This window comes from Cyanistes caeruleus, chromosome 7, assembly GCF_971803275.1.
Source record: "Cyanistes caeruleus chromosome 7, bCyaCae1.hap1.1, whole genome shotgun sequence".
Taxonomy (NCBI): domain Eukaryota; kingdom Metazoa; phylum Chordata; class Aves; order Passeriformes; family Paridae; genus Cyanistes; species Cyanistes caeruleus.
In genome coordinates this window covers 31973447-31993630 of record NC_141707.1, presented here as the reverse complement: position 1 = coordinate 31993630, position 20184 = coordinate 31973447, and the positions used below count along the sequence as shown (strand labels likewise).

At 48.2% G+C, this 20184-nt stretch overlaps 1 protein-coding gene and 1 long non-coding RNA gene across 11 annotated transcripts in view; one reads left to right on the top strand and one right to left on the bottom strand.

Annotated features, from left to right (window-relative positions):
- ITGB5 (integrin subunit beta 5) overlaps positions 1 to 20184 on the top strand; it is a 64720-nt gene that overhangs the window by 23631 nt on the left and 20905 nt on the right. For all 10 annotated transcript variants that reach the window (XM_086897902.1, XM_086897900.1, XM_086897898.1 and 7 more), the window contains 7 exons: positions 1335 to 1584; positions 4938 to 5106; positions 11005 to 11166; positions 12612 to 12707; positions 13760 to 13849; positions 16269 to 16403; positions 18680 to 19109. In XM_086897902.1, the coding sequence (XP_086754028.1) occupies positions 1403 to 1584; positions 4938 to 5106; positions 11005 to 11166; positions 12612 to 12707; positions 13760 to 13849; positions 16269 to 16403; positions 18680 to 19109 (1264 nt within the window). In that variant the 5' untranslated portion in view covers positions 1335 to 1402. The remainder of the gene's footprint in view (positions 1 to 1334; positions 1585 to 4937; positions 5107 to 11004; positions 11167 to 12611; positions 12708 to 13759; positions 13850 to 16268; positions 16404 to 18679; positions 19110 to 20184) is intronic.
- Positions 13830 to 19103, bottom strand: LOC111932262 (uncharacterized). The gene is made up of 2 exons (XR_002866043.2): positions 14625 to 19103; positions 13830 to 13990 (listed from the first exon to the last, which is right to left on the bottom strand). It is a non-coding gene; the product is annotated as an uncharacterized LOC111932262 (long non-coding RNA).

Genomic DNA, 20184 nt, shown 5'->3' with positions numbered 1-20184 from the left:
GTTTTGGGATGCTGTTGCTGCTGTTGGGCTGGAAGTAAGTGGGAGCAGCTGTGCTGCTGTGCACAAGGAGGAGAACAATAAAGTGGTTAAGGAAATGTTTTCACAATACTAAAAAATGTGAGTTCCATTTCTGGGGAAGAAGAGGGGAAGCCACAAGTGTTTTGCAGAACCTGCCACAGCCCCAAGTTCAACCTTGCCCATGAAGGGCTGGGAGAGGGCAGAACTGGGAGCTTGGTTTTGAAAGGATCCAATTCCCTGGGGCTGAGACCCCAGTGAACTGGAAAAGGGGCTAAGGTGGAAGCTGAGAACATGGGATCTCCAAACCAGCCTGGCTTGTGGGGCTGGGGTTTGCAGTTTTGTTTAGACCCCTCCCTTAGCAAAGTGGAAAGCAAACTTTGGCCACCTGCTGTCTGGCTCCACCAAGGTCCATCTGCTGTGAAGTTGAGTTCACTTTGAAGATTTTTTTTGAGGCATAGGTGTTGCCTGTGGTGGTGTTCCCTGGCACCCCTTCCAGGGGCATCTCTGGTGAAACCAGTGTGGCAAAGGAGGTCAGGACCAGGCTTTCCTCTGCTTCTCTTCACATCTGTGACTCAGCCCTGTCAGCTCCTCCTCTTGTGTTCTTCAAGAAGTTTCACCTCTGCCTCCATGCTTCCCTGGGTGACCCTAACAACTTTCTTTTTCACTTCCTTTTTGCCCCGATTTCTCCAGCTCCATTTTTGGGGAGAGCTCCTTTTCAAAGGTGTTTCTTCTGTGTCTGCTTCACCTGCACAGCTCAGAGGACATCTTGCTCATACTGGCTGTTTTCTCCTGATTCTCTTCCTTCTCCTCCTCCACCTCCTTCTCTCTTTTGTGCAGGACTTCTTGGACTGCTCCTGATTTGCTTTGAGAATGTGCTCAATTAAGTGTGGGCAGGGCCCCTGTTTCAGTAGTCCATGAAATATCCCTTTAAGGTTCACTCTGCTTTTCTTTCCTGTTTTCTAGGAAAACATCCCTGGACTGCACACAGAGCAACAGTGTGTCCCTCCCTTAGATGTAGTCTCAGATGAGATGGAAAACCATTTCTGATCCCTCTAAAGAGCTAAAATAGAGACATGCACTCCATGTCTTTTTCTTGCCAGCCCATATACTACATAGTGTAAGAGAACCCAAAGTCAATTCCTGTTTTCCTGTTAGTCTCCTAAGGGATGTGTTTGGAAAAGCTGATTGCCCTCACCCTTTTCCTTTGAAAAAGTGATTTGTCTGCTCTGCAGGGGGGGAAGAAAAGTGTGTGACCTGTATTTTTATGTGTGCTGGGAGTTTCCTTTTCACCGTGCCCAACCCTTGTGTGTGCACAGGTGACCGGACCTCGTTCCGAGTGCAGGTGCGGCAAGTGGAGGATTATCCCGTGGACCTGTACTACCTGATGGATCTGTCCCTGTCCATGAACGACGACCTGGATAACATCCGCAATCTGGGCACCAAGCTGGCTGAAGAGATGCGGAAGCTCACCAGCAATTTCCGTCTGGGGTTTGGCTCTTTTGTGGACAAAAACATTTCTCCTTTCTCCTACACGGCACCAAGATACCAAAACAATCCCTGCATTGGGTAAGTGCTGGGTGCACCCTGAAGGGGCAGGGCCTGTGTTTGCACAGAGCCTGGCTGCAGTCTTCACGTGCCTTTTTGTTTTAAATAATGAGCCGCACTTCAGCCCTGGCTTCTGGGAATGATGATTAGCTGTGGCTGTCACTGTGATACTGGAGCAATTCAAAATAGGACAGCTTCTAATTTTGCTGTGGCTGTTGGGAGATCTCTGAACCTAGACATGGGAAACTGTTGTACCAGGGAGCCTGAAGCTATTTTTAAGTACCTGAAAAGGATGCAGACATAGCAGGCTTTTTTACAGCCTTTAAGGAAAAGGAGCCAGAGCCAGAAATTCCTGATTTCTGTCCTAGCTCTGAGTCATAATTTGGCATTGAGTAAATCAATTGAACTTTTTGTCTGCATTTACAGATAAGAAGACCAAGGCAATGCAAATCCTTCTCAGCAAAAGTGTTTGGAGGAACTGAGATTTGTGATGGCCTATATTGCTGATTAATGAGTTTTTGTAGAGTGTTTTTAGGTGGCATGCAGGTTTTTTCATCTTCATTGCTGTGGAAGGAAAGCAAACTGGCAGTTACAAAAGACACAAATGATGTGGCTTACTTTGTGGTGATATCAGAGCTTTTGTCCCTTTATTTCCTTTTTTTATTTTTTTTTTTGCTTGTATCTTTGCAAGAGTCTTTTTGTTTGCCTTTGACCACCAGAGCTGGGAACAAATCTGTTCAACTGAGGATTATGCCAGAACAAAATTGGCTGTAGGGAAGAGTGTCCAGGTTCAGATGGGTTTGGATGTTGGAATTGAGGGGTGCATACAGCAGCAAGTCCTGGGAGAATGTCACCAGTGACACCTTTGTAGTCCCCATCTTCACCTCATCCATCAGTGGGTGCTTCCTAGTCGTGTAAGGGAAGTGAGGATAACCCTTTAATTTGAGCCAGTTGTGGATACTTACATTGTAAGATCACCTCAGGCATGGATGCCAAGCTCTGTGCATGCTCTGAGAGGCAGATAAAGACACCTTGCATCAGCTGTGAATTTCTAGGCCAGCTTTTGGCACTGACCAAGCATTGGCATCTCACTGCACATTGCTTGTTGACCAGACAAAAATGATCTGTATTCTCTTTTCACCAGTTCTGTCCAGAGTGGAAAGTCAAATGGATTTTAACAATGAATTAAGCTCTTGCTTTAATCATGAGGCGAAGGTGACCACACTGAGCCGGGAAGGTGTCTCTGCCACAATGACATTGCACACCACACTCTTTATAGTGCTCCTCCCAGAAATTTGGCATAGCCTCTGAGGGATCCTCTCAGTCACCTCTGTCATCCTCAGTCTCTGACACCTGCCCTTAGGCTGGGGACAGTCTCCAGCTGGAGAAATCTTGGAAGCTTTGTTTGGCTGGTGTGTGATTTAATTGGAGTGACATGGCTTTTGCTGAGTGAAACATGCAGGAGGAGAAGGGTGCAAAAGGAGGAGAGGATGGAACTGGACGACTCAGCAATAAGGTGTACCTGAAATTCCCAATGACCTTTTATCAAGAATATCCAGAGCTGTCACCTCAGCTTTTCCCACTATGATCAGGCTATCTGCGTGTTCCTTTGGCTCTACCCAGATGGTTGCTTTTCTTTCTGGGGGTTACTTTAAGCCAGCCTGGTCTTGGGAAAACATTTAGGAAGGATTGCCCACAGCAGTTTATCTGGTAGGTGTTCCAGTTGCCATGTGTCTCTTCATCATCCAAACCAGGGGTGCTGGCTCCCTGCGCTCTGATGGAATCTCCTTCCCCAGCCTGCTCTGTGTGGGGCTCTGACTGTTGCCATGTGTCACTCACTGGTGCAGCCAGGTGGGTTGTCAGGCGTTGTTTTGTTTGCAGCTATTTCTGGTGTCAAAACAAACCGTTCTGCATCTAAGAAAAGCTGCAATTTGTGGTTTTTGCCCATGGTCCAGGCTCTCCCCTCCTCTTCCTTGTGGTGGTGACTGACTTGCAGGTCTGGGTGCGGTGCAGCCCTGTTTCCCTTGTCTCTCTCCTTTATCACCTCTGCTCCTAACTCGGCATCCTGATGGGCTAAGGGCAGTGCTGACACCCTGCAGTGCAGAGGTTTCAGACACAGCAAACCCCTTGCCTTGCCCTGGGTGCGAGCGCGATGCAAGTCTGGACATGGATCATGGATCAAAAGGGATGGCTCTAATTGCCAACCAAGCCCAGGGCAATGAGACCTGCCCCGTGGTTAGGTGTGTGTGTGGCTGTGTGGATGGAAATCCCTGCTCTGGAGTCCCTTGTGAGGGATTTGAATTCTCAGTGATGGTAAATTTTAAATACTCCTTTTGTGTAAAAAGTCTCTTGCAACTTACCCATAGTGGGTCGTGTCAGCCAAGGCTTTTAATTGCTCTCTGGGTTATATGTTTAAAGATAAGAGTGAATTAGTGCCAGACCAACTCCTTTTTAAACACATTTCTTCTTAACCCTTCCCATCCCTCTCTCCTGCACACACTCACTGACTTTCCATGCAACATGAGCTTCTTTGCTGAGCTCTCCAGGTGAGCACCAAAACTTCTCATGATTTTGTATGGAAAAAAAAGGGTTTCCTGGTAGCCTGCCAAATCATTTCTCTGCCTTAGGGTGCCCATCCTAACTTTCCGTTCCGGTGGCACCCTGGGAAGCAGAGATGTTATTTGCTCACCAGCTTTGCAGGGAGAGTGGGAGGAAGCTTGAGCTGGTGTTGGTTATTATTTCATCTCATCCTGGGCAATTGCCAGGTGCCTGGTGATGTGCAGAAGGTGTAGGGTGGCTCGTACTGGCAAGAAAACTGGATGACACGGTGAAAATCCATTCTGTAGAAGAGAGGAAAGGTAGCTCTCCTGAGTGATGCTCCTGCCCTTTACCACCAGCCCACTGATTCTGCTGGTGTGGGACACAGCTCCCATAACCCTCCTGGGCTGCTGAGGCAGGTGGATCTACCAAACACAGCCTCTCCATCATTGGGTTGCATCCTTGGCTGCAGAATCCCAGTGTGAAAACCACTTTATAAGCGGTGAAACTACAGAGCTGCATGGCCCAGGGTAGGCTGGTGCTCAGTGTCTCTGCTCACACCATACATGGACAGAGATGTTCAAGTCCTGGTGGGATCTCTGGAAACTTCAGCTTCTGAAAGTCCCTGAGGGGAAACAAAACAATATGGGCTCTACTGTAGGGTTTTGTAGAAAAATAGCCAGAAATCGAAGTGTCCAAAATATGAAGCGTTGTGAAAGTATTCCAACCCTCTGAACAGAATTTTGGAGACCAACCTGGTAGAGCTGGGAGCTTCTGCAGTTCTTGGCTGTGGGTGGGGTTCCTTCAGGCTGACCACTCCTCTGTTCTTCCCACAGTTATAAGCTGTTCCCCAGCTGTGTCCCATCCTTTGGCTTCCGCCACCTCCTGTCCCTGACGGATAAAGTCGATCGTTTCAATGAAGAAGTGCAGAAACAGAAGGTTTCCCGCAACCGAGATGCTCCAGAGGGTGGCTTTGATGCCATTTTGCAGGCTGCTGTGTGCAAGGTAAGTTGCTCTGATTTCTGGAGGTTTCTTCTGCTCTGTTCTTGAACCAAGGCAAAGCTTCAGTTTGCCATTTCTTGGAAGTAACTACTAAATTTTTCTTGGAGAAACTGAAAAATGCTTTTAAAAGTACAGGCTTTTGTTTTTATGTGCTTTTGTAGATAAACAGGCAAAGGAGAAAAGGTTAATTATTTTTCTAGTTTAAGGGGATAAAAATGGAGCTTTTGCAAATGCAAACTTCATTACACAGTTAGACCTTTGGTGCTGAGCACCTGGGACAGAATCCTTTAAGATTCACATACACTTGTGTGCAGGAGTGCTGCATGTCAGCTCAATGTGCTTTTCAAGGGTGTGTCAAACACATCTTGCAGCAGTTGATCCATGTTGAGTGTTGGAGCTGGTTCCTACTGCTCCTACTTGCCCTCCTGGTGCGTGGGGGGATGATCTCACCTCTGGGTGCTGATAGCCTTCTCTCCCTCTTTGACAGCAGAACCAGAGCAGAGTTCATTGGCTTGGTGCCATGTTAGCCATGTCCTTAGGGTTTTTGGAGATGGTTCTTGAAGATCTGTCTGGAACAAGTAGTTGGCTTGCTCCATATCCCTTTGTCATGAATGAAAGTGTTTGCTCCACTCTGACATGAGTCTGAGCTTCCCTGCCCATCAGAAATGGCTGTATTTGCTGTTTCCCCTATTGCTGCAATTTGCTTTGTTTTTGCTTCAGCCTTGCATAGTCCTTTTGGTTGGGCATGTTTTCTTCTGGGTCTGAATTATGGGAGCTGGGAGAGATAGGAATGGTATGTGGGAGCGATGGGATGCAGGCATGTGGGAAACCAGATCTTTCCTTGCCTGGGTTGGTTTTGCTGTGCTTCATGGTCTTGGCAGGACTGAACCTGCCCCATTGGGGCATCTTCCCACGTATATTGTTGTTGGCAAAACTACAGTGCTGCTCCCAATAATTGTCTGGATATAAAGTGCTTCTCAGTTTTGGAGAGGTGGCTCCCATGGTTAGAGCAGGTCTCCCTCCAGATCCTGGCTCAGGATGGTGACTCAGTTGTGCCATTCACCATGTGGGTTTTTGCACTCCCTTCCACAATGTTATTGCAAAAACAGGCAAATATTTCCCTATGGTGCAGCAGTACTTCAGTGTGTATCACAAGGGCTCATTTCTGAAGTGCTGGTGGTAGGCAGGAGACATGCAAGATATTTCCTCTATATTTGTGCCAGTCTCAGACTGTTGGAAAGGACCAAAATCTTTAACTGTTCTTCTTGAACGCACAGCCTGGTGCATTCTAACCCTTCTAAATTTAGAAGATGAATTTAAGATGCTGGTACCATCTAAATTCAGGAATGAGCACCCTCTAGAAATGGTGAGCAAAGGTGAGCATGTGCTCATGCGTGGCTGTTGGCATGATGTGGCAGGTCGTGACAACAAATTTCTGCAGCCACAGCAGTTAATTAATTACTGGAGCTTGGGTGTGGGAAAGGAAGTCCATGGCACTGGTGTGCAAGGCAGGAGAACCGGCTGTGCCGTGACTCGTGCTGCATTGGCAGTCCCTTGCTCTGGACGGAGCAGCTGCCTCTCATCACAGCCATGAGCAGCAAAGACCCTGTCTGTCCAGAATTAAAAAAAGCAAGATTTCAGGGCAGCTGGTTGACATTAGGATGTTTGGTCCCAGAGAGAAAATGGGAACTTATTGCTCAATTTCCCTTGTGGTCCCCAAGCGATGGCCCAGACTGGTCAGCAGCTGTGGGCTGTGGTGAGGCTCAGCTCCACTGAGATGGGTGAGGGTTGCAGACATCTGGGGTGGCAGTGAAATGCAGCTTGTTGACAAGGATGCTCTTGGCATGGAGCTTTTCATCCTGTAGTGACTAATGGATTATCATGAGGATGAAAATCTGAGAAACAGGCAGTATTCCTGTTAACTCAGGAACTATTCCCCCCTTGCAAGAGGAGCAACATATGGGTACCATGGTGACTTCAGGTGTGGGTTTCCTCATCACTGCTGTGGCATCCCATTGCATCTCACTGGCACGCTCCAGCTTTTTCCAGGGTAGTTATCACCTTAGAAAGTCACCTGCCTTGGGGACATGCAGTGTGTTGCCATGAAGCACTTTGTGCTCAGCATTGAGGGGAGAGCTGGTCACAGCATAGCACAGCCTGGCTGTCTCCAAGCCATGGTGTCTAAACAAGGTCTCCTCCCCTTCTGAGGTGTCAGAAACAATACCTCCTGTGTTGACTAGATGTTTTTACACTGTAATGCATAGCAAGCATTTCTTCTGCATGAGCTGCCCAAGGGCTCTGTAGCACTGGAGTAATTTTTTGGCCTGGTTTTCAACCCAAGAAATGGGGAAAGTTTGTATAGCTAATAAAGACTAAGGAGGATGCCCAGGGTTTGGCTCCTTTCTGAAAGATGAAGATATGGTAAATGTTATTCTCGAGGCAATGAAAGAGCCAGAGACAATAAGCCTTTATTCTGATGCTAAAATAGTATGCCAGGAATATTAATCAGCCTTCCATAATTACATTTTCCATTTGCAGTATTTAGGCTTTTTGCCATTCTCTAAGTGCAAGCCTCATATGGCTCAGTGGTATGTGTAAGTTTCAGATCTTACATGCCAAGATGCACCAAAGAGATAATGCTAGATTGGAAAACAAAGCATCTTTTGGAATGGTTTTGATTGGTGCTTGCTAGACACTGGCATGTGGCAATAGCCAAGGCACGTGGGAGACACTGAGGTGCCTTTCAGAGCAGTACCAAATGAAGGTGGTTTTGGGTTTTGATCCCTAAGGCATACTTGCCTTGCACCTGTATCTGTTTCTTGCATCCAAGAAAGTCTGCACCTGAGAAACTGGTGAAGTTTTAGACAAATTGATGAATCCAGGGGGGTCTCCTGGCAACTGAGTCTTGGCAATTAATGGCTTTTATTCAGTGCCCAAAGTATAAATGTAGGTATTTATTCAGGCATGGAAATACAGGCTTTGCAGCTTTTTCAGTAGTATTTGGAGAGCTGTGCTGAGGCAGGTGTGTCAGTTTTGCCTGTCACTATTGGCTGTATGGAGTGAGAAGCTGTTTTTTTGGGGTGCAGCTGGTCATAGGAGTAGGGGCAGGATCCGTAGCACCTCCAGCCCTGTGGAAACATGTTACTCTGCTTTGGGCCCAGTCCTGCCCCTGCCTTAAAAATCCTACTTATCCCATAAAGGTTCAAAAACCAGATGAGGGGGTAGGCATCAGTGCAGGGCTTTTGTTCAGCAATCCCAGGCCAATAAAAATAAATGAAATTCTCCTTGGCTATTTGCTTTAAGCAGAGCAGAGTGCTGCTCTGTGTTTCAGAGTGGAAACTGCATGCTGAAGAGCTGTATTTTCCAGTGCCTGGAAGCCACTGGCAGAGGCAGTATGAGATGCTCCTTGGCATGCCAGCCTCCTTGGGGGGACTTTTTAGTAGGCCTACAGCTTTTTTTTTTTTGTGTGGGATCAGCATGGACTCAGCCAGCCCATCCAAGGCACCCTGATTTGATGCTCTGAGGCATCACATACTCTCTGTGCCTGGATATTGGCACTGAGACTGTGTGTGCTCATTGCTTTCAGTGAGTTCCTGAACTGAGCAGCCACAGCAGTTTTGATATTGTTTACGTGGGAAATTGTGTCAGAGTCATGGAGGGTTTGTCTGCAAAGGAATGCTTAACCCATGATTTAAAGGTGGGCTTAGCAGGCAGGTGACCAGCACCAGCACCCCTGAAGTGACTTTGTAACTGCTGCTTGAATGCAGCGCCTTTTCTTTGTGTACAGCACATTTCTAAGGAAATGAAACTCAGATTAATCCTTCTAATCTCTTTGGGAGTTTCTTGGCCTTAATCATTTAAAAAGAAATCAGCTTTGGATACTCAAAGAAAAGTGAATTGGATGGGCTTCTGTCTGGTGGCTGAGTAAACTGAAAACTGCCTCTTGCATTATTAGAGCTGTAATCACTTTTGGGTTGAGTTCTTAAGAGGTTATGTTTTGGCATGAAGTTTTAGCCTTTTGTCCAGTGGGGTAACTTCAGTGGAATGAATCCTGCTTCCCAGAGCAAAAAAGTCCTCATTGCTTCCTGAGCTGGACTGTAAGGTGCCGGTGCATGGTAAAGGATGTGTGTTGCCAAAAATTTCTTCCTATGGCCTTATATGCATTGTGGGGGTCTTTAAAATGTCAATAAAGAAAATAAAACTTCTGTAATTGGGAGGAAAAAGGAATCTACTCTGGAATAGTGTCCCTGAAGCAAGAGTTATATTTATCGGAAAGATCAGCAGGCTTTGGGCTATGACTCACATTTGGAGGCGAAAATTGCACTGGCACAGATGATTCTGCACCCTTCTGCCTGCTCTGCCCTCCTGCCCTGCCCACTCCAGTGCTTTCCATAGGATGGGCCAGCACCTTCCTGTAAACAGGGATGAGTTTGGGTTTTGCTAAATAAGCTGAGCAGTAACTCTGGAGGAGCTGGGTATCTCCATCTGTACCGTGTTCCCATCAGTGACCTTCTACTAGCTTTTCCCTTGTGTCTTCCCAAAGGATTTGTGACTCTGAGCCAGGGTCTGGAAGGAGAGGGATGCTGGAAGTGTGTGGGCAGGGAAGGTGTGGGGCTGTGTCTTTGCTGGTCAGCATGGCCAAGGGGCCAGCAAGGGGAAGCTCTGGATGATGGGACTTCATGCTTCCAGTCTGTGCCATTGCAGGATCTCCCTGCCATGGTCAGCAGCAAGACCCCTGCCCACCCAGCTTGGGAGTGACCTGGCAGCAGGAGCAGCCACTGAGCAGAGAGGAATTTGCTGCAGAGCTCTGGTTTGCAAAAATTTCCTTTAGGCACTTCCATTTCCTTCCATTTCCATTGCAACAAAGTGCTTCAGTGTGCTGTTGCAGGCACAGATCTGCTTCTCAGGCTGATGAAAACTTGGAAACCTGAGGAAGCTCCATGGGAAGGAAATGTTTGTAATCTGGATCTTATCCCTTTACTTGAAAAAAAATCTGTCTTTGCATCTCTGTTCATGCAAAGACAGTGATAATGTCTGGTCCTTGCACAGAGGGACCAAGGAGGGGTCAGAGGATGCTTCATGTGCTGTGCTTGACACCTCAGTGCTTTTGCAGGGACCACTGCAGCATGTCTTGATCAATCATCACCATGATTGTACATAGGCAGAAATTATCAGAGCAGCACTGTGCAGAGTGGTTGTGTGGGATTAGTGCCAGCATCAATGCCCAAAGTCCCTGCTCTGCTCTGGCTGTGTACCCCTCCCCTCCTGGGCTGTGGTGCAGGGGCATGCAGCTGTTTGGGGCATGTGTAGAGCTGTACAATGAAATAGCAGAGGCACCACTGTTTCCAAGAGGAAAGGGAAAGGGCAGAAAGGGACCAGGGCAGAGTGCCTGGGCATGAATGTGGGTGCACCAAAGCCAGTCCCCTCAGGCAGGGACCTGGCTTTGCCCATCACAGCTCAGAAACAGCCTTTATGAGCGGGCAGTAATGAAAATGCTGAGCGGGGATATCGCAGCTCTTGCTGTTGTGTTGGCTGCTCCACAGAGCTGAGGAAACAAGGTCAGATTAAATGTGTGTGGAGGAAGTTGGCAGGTCTCCTTTGGCTATAAAAGCAGCTGAAATTCTTACTCTTGGATCTGGGTAGAGAAGGTCTGGTGGACAGTCCGCATACCGCCTCATGCCTTTCAAATTAAGTGTGCTGGAAGGAGACGCTGGGAAATGCTGGATGGGCTCCTGACATTTTGTTTTCATACCAGGGGATGGGTGGACAGGAGCATGGTACTCTCCTAATTAATGCTAATGGGTCTGCTGCAGGGCAGGCACGTGGCTGGGACCATGTGCAGGGTGAGGGGTGAAGCTTGCAGGGGCAGGCTCCTGTCTCACAGGGTTTGCTGTCCTCCAGGAGAAGATTGGCTGGCGTAAGGAGGCGTCTCACCTGCTGGTCTTCACCACGGACGATGTGCCCCACATAGCCCTGGATGGGAAGCTGGGGGGGCTGGTGCAGCCCCACGATGGCCAGTGCCACCTGAATGAAGCCAACGAGTACAGCGCGTCCAGCCAGCTGGTGAGTGGGGCACGGGGCCCAGCCCTGAGAGACCTTGAGGGTTGGTGGACCTCTCTGGAGACCAGCCAACCCCTACTCCATCAGCTTTTGGCAAGTGCAGTACCTGGTTTAACCCAGCTTCTGCAATTTGCAAATGAAATTTGCTCTGCCCTTAGGCATTCCCCCATAGTGAGTGCCTCTGTGATGTTCAAAAATGAGTTGGTGACTTAGTGAGTTCCTTCAAAGCTCATTGCAAGGGGTGGAAAAGTAACTTGGTGTCTTGAAGAGCATTACATTTTGCCTGCAAAGGGTAGAGGAAACATATGTCATCCCTCTTCCAAAATATGTCTGAGGAGGATGGAGTCTGAGGACTGTGCAGAGGACTCTTCCTGAGGAGGATGTATCTACCTTAGTGTTGCTACACTAGCAGGTACAACAGAATGCTGCTTTTATTCACAGCCTTTGAGCACAACACTAACATAAGTCTTAGTAATAATCAGGCAAACTAACCCTTTTTAAAAATTGAACTCAGTGGAGGAAGCTTCTGTGATGAATGAGCACTTGCCTGCCACTTCATTATCCCATCCTTCTGCAGAATAGTGCTTTATTCAGCAGATCACATACACTAACCATGATTTTTGTTCCTGAATGTGAGGGGAGGGCAATCTGGATGGCCGTGTTAAGGTCAGAAGCTGGGCTCTGCAGTGGAATCCCCTGTGCAATCCTACCAAGTGGATGTATGTGTAAGGGACCACATTCCCCAGCTGGCTCCCTTATGTGGAGTTAATGCTGGGGAGCTGGCATGGGGGATGCTGCCTTGGTGTTTCCATGTTTGAGTCTCAGAGGCTCTCAGTCAGCCCTCCAGTCTTCAAGTAAATGAGATGTTTTTTCCCAAGGGCAGCACTTCAGAGTTTTAAACTCAAGCTGGTCTCTTGAAACTGAGCCCTAGTTCCTTATTCTGTTGCTAGAGCAGTGTCTCCTTGCTATCCTCTCTGCCAGGGAAATCTGCAGAATTAAAGAGCTTATTGTAATCTCTTTATGGTCCCAGTATGTAGAAAGAACAGGCAATGGATATTTCTGCTTTTGGAAGAAAAAAATTGATACATTTCCACTTTTTGCAGTTCTAGATCTCCCTGCCTCACACCCCTTGAGCTAGCAGACATTTAGCACATGTGCATCTGCTGATGACAAAATAGAAAGAGGAAAGAAATAAACCCAGTGTTTTGGGTATTGCTGTGGATAGTGCTATTGTCAGTCTTGTATTATAGTGAGGAGTGCAGTAGACATATTTAACAGATTTCTGATATTTTAGTTGGGATTGTGCTGGCACATGTGGAGCTTCATCGCACAACAAAACATGCCATGTGTCTGGAATGAATTTTGCTGTTGGGAAGAGGAGAGTAATGAAATTAGTCTTTGTTTCCTGTGTTACCCACCAGTCTTTCTTCCCTTTTTTTTCCCTCTAGGATTATCCTTCCCTGGCACTTCTTGGGGAGAAACTTGCTGAAAACAATATCCACCTGATTTTCGCTGTTACGAAAAGCCATTACATCCTGTACAAGGTAAGTGTTGTTGAGCTGCCTGGACTTGTGGAGATTGAGGAGCCTCTTGAGGCCCTGAGGAGTGCAGGCAGCTGCAAACATGAGTGTGTGCAGTTATAAACACATGTGTGCAGTGATATGGGTGCATGCATGTGGCCGCAGGCTGCCCGGTGCAGGCAGGCAAGGCTCAGCCCTGCTAGTCCTTTCAGCAGAAAGCACTAAAGCTGCTTAGAGCAAACAGATATATATGTGTTAGTGAGCATGTGAAGAGCTAAAATAGACTCCATGTTAATCTGGATGTTCGGATGGCTGCCAGCGTGCAGCGTGCCAGAGAGCAGAAACCTGCTCGGCCCATTCTGCAGTGACTTAATCCCATTACCTAATCATGCACAGCGTTTCTGCCCAGCTGTGTTTTTCCATCACGGAGTCCAGGGCCCTGACGTGCCACACACAATTTCAACTCTCCTGCCATTCCTGCTCTCCCCTCCGAAAGGAAAGTTGACCCAAGGCACAAAGACCAACCTGTGTCTAGAGCTGCCCTGCGGGGTTTTGCTGCTCTGCCGATGCAGGGGTGGTGTTTCAGGCGGGGTCGCTTTTGGAAACCTCTGCCGAGGCCCTCGAGGCTCAAGCAGGAACAACAAGCAGCCGTGTTGCTATGGTTGGGATGCTGCTGTTCGCCCATGGGGAGAGGGAGGGCTGAGCTTGTTCTCCACCCCCTCTCCTGGGGATGCTCAGGGTTGTGAGGGAAGTCAGGACAGCTGCTCCTCCCTCCCTGCAGTGCCAGCTTTCTCGAGTGCACAGCAGCTGGGTCTTGCCCTCTCCAGCACCAGAGACAGGTATGTTTGTTCCTGTCCCATGGCCATGAGCTTTGTTTAATATTTGACATGCTTCATTAGCAATGCTTTACTTTTGAAACCTCCACATTAATGGGAGCCAAACCATATCATGTACATCTCTGGGTGATGGGGCAGTGTGTGTGGCCTATCCCTGGCATGGGGTCAATTCTTCCCCATCCTCTGCTTTCTCCTCTGCACCTCAACATATTAATCTTTCTTCTATTATTTTTTTTTAAGAACTTTACCACTTTGATCCCTGGAACAACGGTGGAGATTTTGCACAAAGATTCCAAGAATATCATTGAGCTGATTGTCAAAGCCTACAACGTAAGTTCATTTTAATAGCACAGCTGCTGAAGTGAGAAGTGCTAAGAGCTTGGCCAGCTCAGCTCCCCCCGGTGAGCTCCACCCAGCTTGGCTGCCTCCCTCTCCTGTCCTCTCCACACTGCTGGAGCTGGGATGTCCACCCTAGGAAGGGAAACAAGGTGTATGAGGAGGAAAAGAAGCATGGATACCCAAGAGAGCCTGTGGGACTGCAAATTTCACCTCATGTCTCTTATGTGCAGAATTACCCACAAAACACAGCCCCCATCTAAAACAGCTGGCAGCTCCTGCCTGTGCCACAGTCAGCCCAGGGCCACCAGAAACCTGGCACTTGCCCAGCCCATCTCCTCTTAGTAGCTTTGTTTTTTTCCTGAAATGACTGAGGAAATTCTCACTGAGGGACATGGCTGAAATTCTGTTTCCCAAATGGGAGTGAATGTTTTTGTATTCCTTGTGTAAAGGAAGGTCTGAGCCTGGAGAAATCCTTCATCTGCAACAGGGACTGTCTTCTCCTGCAGGGTGGCAGTGGCTGATGTTCTGGGCCTGGGCTCAGTCCCTCCCTTTCAGTGTTTTGTCCACCTCTGGTTCTCTCTCATCTGCTTCCCCTCACCCATGCGCACATCAGATTTGCCCAGGGCCTACGTTACCCTCAAGATCGCTTTTTTCCATCTAGCTTTTCATCTGCCCAGCATGCTGACCCCTCTCCCTCATCCCACCAGGTGTGAACAAAAGAGATCAGACTGCTTTGTCCCTGCCCTTCCCCCAAATCTCAACATACCTGGGAATTGGAAAGCTCATGGGAGGCTGAGCCCAGACACAGGGCTGGATTTGGACTGACGATAGCGAATGGGATGCTGGTTTAAGAAGCACTTTCCTGAACCAAATCCAGGCAGGCTGTGGGAGTGTTTCTTGTTGCAAGCACCAGTAGCCCTGCGTGGTGTGGTGGCTGTGGTGTTGTGAGAAGACACTGGTGTGTAACAGTGCCAAGGGGCTGATAGTGATGGCACTGAATTTAGGGTAACAGCACGACTCTGTAGGGCTAATAAGAGGACTTGGCATCTGTGTAGGAACATAGGATGAGCTTGTGCAAGGTCATACTGAGGCCTGGCCTGGTGTCCTGTTTTCTGCCATGTTACTGATGGGATGCTCTGGGAGAGAAGACAGGGGAGCACATCAGTGTAGCAGCTAATTTCTACAGGATGGTTTGGGGTGGAGCAGTATCCATGGATTAATTGGCAATTGGTGCATGCAGCGTTCAGCCCACGGGCAGTGCATGTTCTGTATGTTCCCAGTTGCTACCCCATGAAAGGCTTCTCTACAGTGGAGAGATGGAAAATTATTCCTTTCTTTCCTCAAGGACTGTTTAGATTTACCTGGCAAAAACTCATTTATTTCCTGCACATTTCTAGAAGCATTGGCTCTTTGCTGGCATGTGAACCCTGCTTTTGTCATCACATGTGGGGTCTGAATTAGCATTTTCCTTAATCTGGCCTCTTTGGTGAGGGCTGGGGACAAGGGGAAGAGGGATGGAGCTGCAATCTGGCTTTGGATAATAAGCATATTTGTACAAAAAGCTCCATTTTGAAAAACTTTGTTGTTTTTGGACACCACTGGTATAAAAATCAGTTCCAGCCATTGGAAGAATTAAACAAAACAATGTCATTCTGAATTAATATTTATAAAATTCATTTTGTTGTGACTTAAAAAGTCTGTGTATGCAGCAGGGCAGAGTTGAGAAGCAGAAGAAAGGGGTAGAAGCACACCAAAACCTTCCAAATGGAAAATGCTCTTCACTTTGAAAGGTTTTTTCAAAGAAAGAGATTTTTCACTAATTTTTTCCCATGGTGCTGTTTCCAGCTTACACTTTTGAAAGGGTTCTTTTTGTTCAGCTTTTCCTTCTAAGAGGGAGAAGACATTTTTCTGACCAGTTGGGTAAAATGAAGAAAGCAGGACAGAGTTAGTGCAGTTTCATGTCCTCTCTGTGCTGCACAACAGGCATTGTAGCACAGCTGCCAGTGGAGAGGCAGGCTTTGCACTTTGCTCAGGAGATGGTTTATGGGGAGGAGAAGGCGCAGTGTGCACAGAAAGCTGTGACCTTCAGAGATATTCTGTTGTGGTCAAGAAGATTTTCTTCTTTTTCTTGTGCATTCATGTATTTCTGGTACTGGCTGCAGTGTCCATTACACCTGTCCTAGAGGGCCTAAGCCACCTGCAGGTGTGGTAGGCTGTTCCCTGTGAATCCAGTTGTGATCATGAGAAGTCTTCTGGCCTGGTTAAGTCAAACTCAAATGTCAGTGTGTGTGCAGGGGTGATTTTTTTCATATAGGTGCAGAGATGTTCTACCTACCCTCTGGAAACACCAGGAGAAGAGACCTTTCTGTCTTTGGGAGCTTGATGATTTGCTTTCCCATTGTGTTTCCAGAGTATTCGATCCAAGGTGGAGCTCACAGTCTGGGACAGCCCTGAGGACATTGGCTTGAGCTTCACTGCCACATGCCAGGATGGGCTATCCTATCCCGGGCTCAGGAAGTGTGGGGATCTCAAAATTGGAGATACGGTGAGTCTGCTTTCAATCTCTTCCCTGGAGAGGCTGTTTCACCCGCTTCCCTTGGCTGATGAGTGGTCCTGGGCAATAAAACACAGTTTTGTCCATTTTTTCCCTGCTTTCCTCATGATGATATAGAAACCCACAGAGAGTGGCTCCGCAAGAAGCAGTTTTGGGTGGTGCAGGTCAGTCCAAGGCGAGCTGTGAGGAAAGGGGGAATACAGGCATCTTGTCTACGGTAGTGAACTAAAGGTCCTGATCATGCAGCAGGATGCAATAGTCAAAAATGGGCTTTTTCCCTTAATCACAGATATTCACATCACACTCTCACCTGTGAAATTCCATGGGCAGCTCTCCTGTGTTCAGTTCCTAGGTTATTGAATGGCAGCACAGGCTGAAATAAATGCTAACATGGCATAATCCATCCTGTGCTTTTTAAAAAGCAGTGAAGCTAAGCTTTGCTTGTTTAAATTGAGTATTGATGCAGATAAATGAGTTACTGGGCTGCAGGGCTAGGGCAGGAAGGCTCGGGTCAGTGAGGAACCGCCTCCCTTTCTTCAGACTTTTGCTGTCTGAGGCCATGGGTGTGGGTTCGTTAGCAGCCTGATTGCCTTATTTGAGAAGAGTGGCTTTGCAAACATTCCAGAGCTCTCAGTGCTCTGGCATATAAATATTGTTTGAAAGAGTCAACAGTTGCTGGAGTTTTACCCCACCAAATAAGGATCATGTGAGGTGTTAAATAGAGAGGTGGCCTTGCTTTTTAAACTGAATTTCCTGGCTCTTGGATAGGTGGATAAAAGCAATACCTGTAGCTCCTTGTTCCTACAGCAAAACTTGAACCCCAAAGGAAGCAGAGTCAATCTGGTGGTTGATCCTGGGCTCCCAGCTCTGGCAGGAGCAGGAGCATCGTTCCAGCTGGTGCAGCTTGTGCTATAAAGGGTCTGGTGTGAGTGCAGGAGGGACCTGGCACTGTCACCGCTCCATTTTTGGGGCACCCTGAGTGTCGAGGTGCCTGCACAGCCAGAGATGCCACAGGATTGTGGGGTCGTGTACCTCCACCCTCTCTTTTCAGCTGCTCTCTGCCCCATTGCTTCCACGTGGCTTGAGACTTGACTCCTGCTAAGAAAGTTTCCCCAAAGAGGATAATGCTGGCACTGGACCCTAATCTGCCAGGATTTAGTCCTGGGGCTGTGGGTGTCAGCAGGTGAAAGGGAGCAGGATTACCCTGATCTCCTTAGCTTGCTTTCTGATCTCCTCCTCTGTAATTTGAGCTTCTATCCTAATTGCTTCAGGCCTTGGGAATGGGAGGGGGTCAAGGGAAGTTTCCTGGGGGTGCAGCTCTCCTGTCAGGGGTGGCTGCTGTGTCTTCATTGGCACATCACCCCTTGACCTGTGGGACAGTGAAGTCAGTGAGAGTTTAAGGTGACCCCCAAATGTCCCCAGACAGAAAGCATTCCTTCCTGCAGCCTAGGAAGGGGTCTCATTTCCTTGGAATAAGGTTAATCCTCCTTGCTAACTGGCAGCTCTGGGCAGTGCTGGCCAGCCCTAACAAAGAGCAGGATTAAATCGGGGGCCAAGCAAGCAACCAAAGTATGGTCTTGGTTTTCTCAAGGAGAAAATCCCTGACACTGGATTGTAGCAACATAAAACAAGTAGAGGTGTGATGTATAACCATTTAATGATGTGTACAACCCTTCTGAAGTCAGGCTTGATAGAAGCATCCATTAAAAATGGCCTGTGAGCAGCGTGCCAAAAGCTTGGGGCTGTGGGGCTGATACACATTTCCACATGCAAATCAGGAGTTCCATAAAACCTTCTAAATCCGTGATCTTATAGGCATGTTGGGTTCTTTGCTGTGCTGGTTAGATCTTTGGTAGTGCTTGTTTTGAGAGAGTTTTCTATTTTTAATGGCATGAAAACTGGGCTATTTGCTAGAGTTTTGCTCAGTTTATTCATGGGAATAGGCAGGTTCCTTCCCACTGCACAGAAACCAATGGTGCCTGATGGGGAAAATTGCTGTGAATGTCTGACAGAGAGTTTTAAAATGCTTTCGATGCGCAGCCCCTCATGGGACTGGCGGGTGCTGGTGCACTGAGCTGCAGGTGCCCTGCTGGATGCACAACTCTCTGGGGCTTCTCCTCACACCTGGGAATGAAGCTCTGCCGTGCTGAGCTGGGCCCCGTTCCCTGGAATTGCTCCGTGGATTTTCCCCGTTCGCTCTTCCCTGCTGGGGAGCACCGCTGACAGCTGCTTTGGGGCCGTGCCTCTTACCTTACATCTCCCCGCAGGTTTCCTTCGAGGTGGCCGTGGAGGCGCGGAGCTGCCCTGCCGAGGACACGGCCCACACGTTCACCATCAAGCCAGCCGGCTTTCGGGACACGCTGGAGGTGGCCGTGACCTACAGCTGCCTGTGCGGCTGTACAGGCCGCGCCGCCCCGGCCAGCGCCAAATGCAGCGGCAACGGGACCTACAGCTGCGGGCTGTGCCAGTGCGAGCCCGGCTACCTGGGGGCCCGCTGCGAGTGTGAGGAGGGGGCCAGCGGGGACCTGCACCACGGCCTGTGCCGCGAGGCCGAGGGCAAGCCCCTGTGCAGCGGCCGAGGGGAGTGCAGCTGCAACCAGTGCCTCTGCTACGAGAGCGAGTTCGGCAACATCTACGGGCCCTTCTGCGAGTGCGACGACTTCTCCTGCGCCAGGTACAAGGGAGTCCTCTGCTCAGGTAGGAGCCTTTCCTCCCTCGCGGCCTCCGTGTCGTAGCAGCGCAAAAACTGCCCCAAAACGGGAAAGGTTGCTGGGCTGGAATGTGCGGGGAATCTGCTCTGTTGCTGGAGGTGTCTGTGCTCCATTTCTTTTCCTTATGGGAAAAAGAGGGAGAGGTTGAAATGCATCCACATTTAAGAGAAAAAATTGCATTATCTTCATCAGAACTGGGTTTTGAGCATTGGAGTCAAAGGCTCCCTCCCTGCAGGCGTGTCTGCTGCCTGGGTCCCAAGGAGATGAGCAGAGTCTTGGCTTTGGTGTTGTTAATTCGATGTAACTGTGCACATCTCTTGCACACTGATGTATTTCCTTAGGAAAGTGTAAACCAGCACAGGCTTGAATCCTCTGAGGCTTTTTTGATGTTTTCATGGGTTGGTTTTTCCTATGTGTGCCATCCTTCCCTGCCTAGGCAGAAACAATCTTCTTTTAAAGATGAAGTATTTGGCGTAATCCCCTGGTGCATCACAGGTGAAAGGAAAGATTGTGTTTCAGGCTGTTACTTATTAGAGAAAATCCGTTTTAAAGATTCCTAAAGCTGTTTTTTGTATGGATTTTTCTCCCACTGGGAAAACAAGTCATTCACTGGGAAAGCTGTAACCAGGCAGCTTTGCTTAAACAAAGGTAGAGGAGTTATTTAGCTGTGTTTGCTAAAACGGTTTTAGCAAACCCCATCAGTCCAAGGTCAAATAATTTACCTCGAACATAATTGCCTGGATTAGCCCTCAGACAAAATTCCCTCAGCTGGATCAGGGCAAAGGTTTGTTCTTTAAAATTTGCCTGCTTTCAAGCAAGTGAAATATTTCTGTAGCCAAAAACCTTGGACAAAAATTCCAAACAAGTGTAAGCTTGGAAAAAATAGCTACTTTTTATATTTTCTCCAGGGAAGTGGTGTTTTTTTCCGCTGCTGTTTATCTTACCCTGCATATTTCAGAGTGGGGCATTAAAGCTTTGGTTGCAATTTTCTGGCTGTTTGAGGCAGTTGTGTTGTTAGGTGGAAAGAGGATGTTTGTGTTAATTTTCCTGTAGCCTGGCTA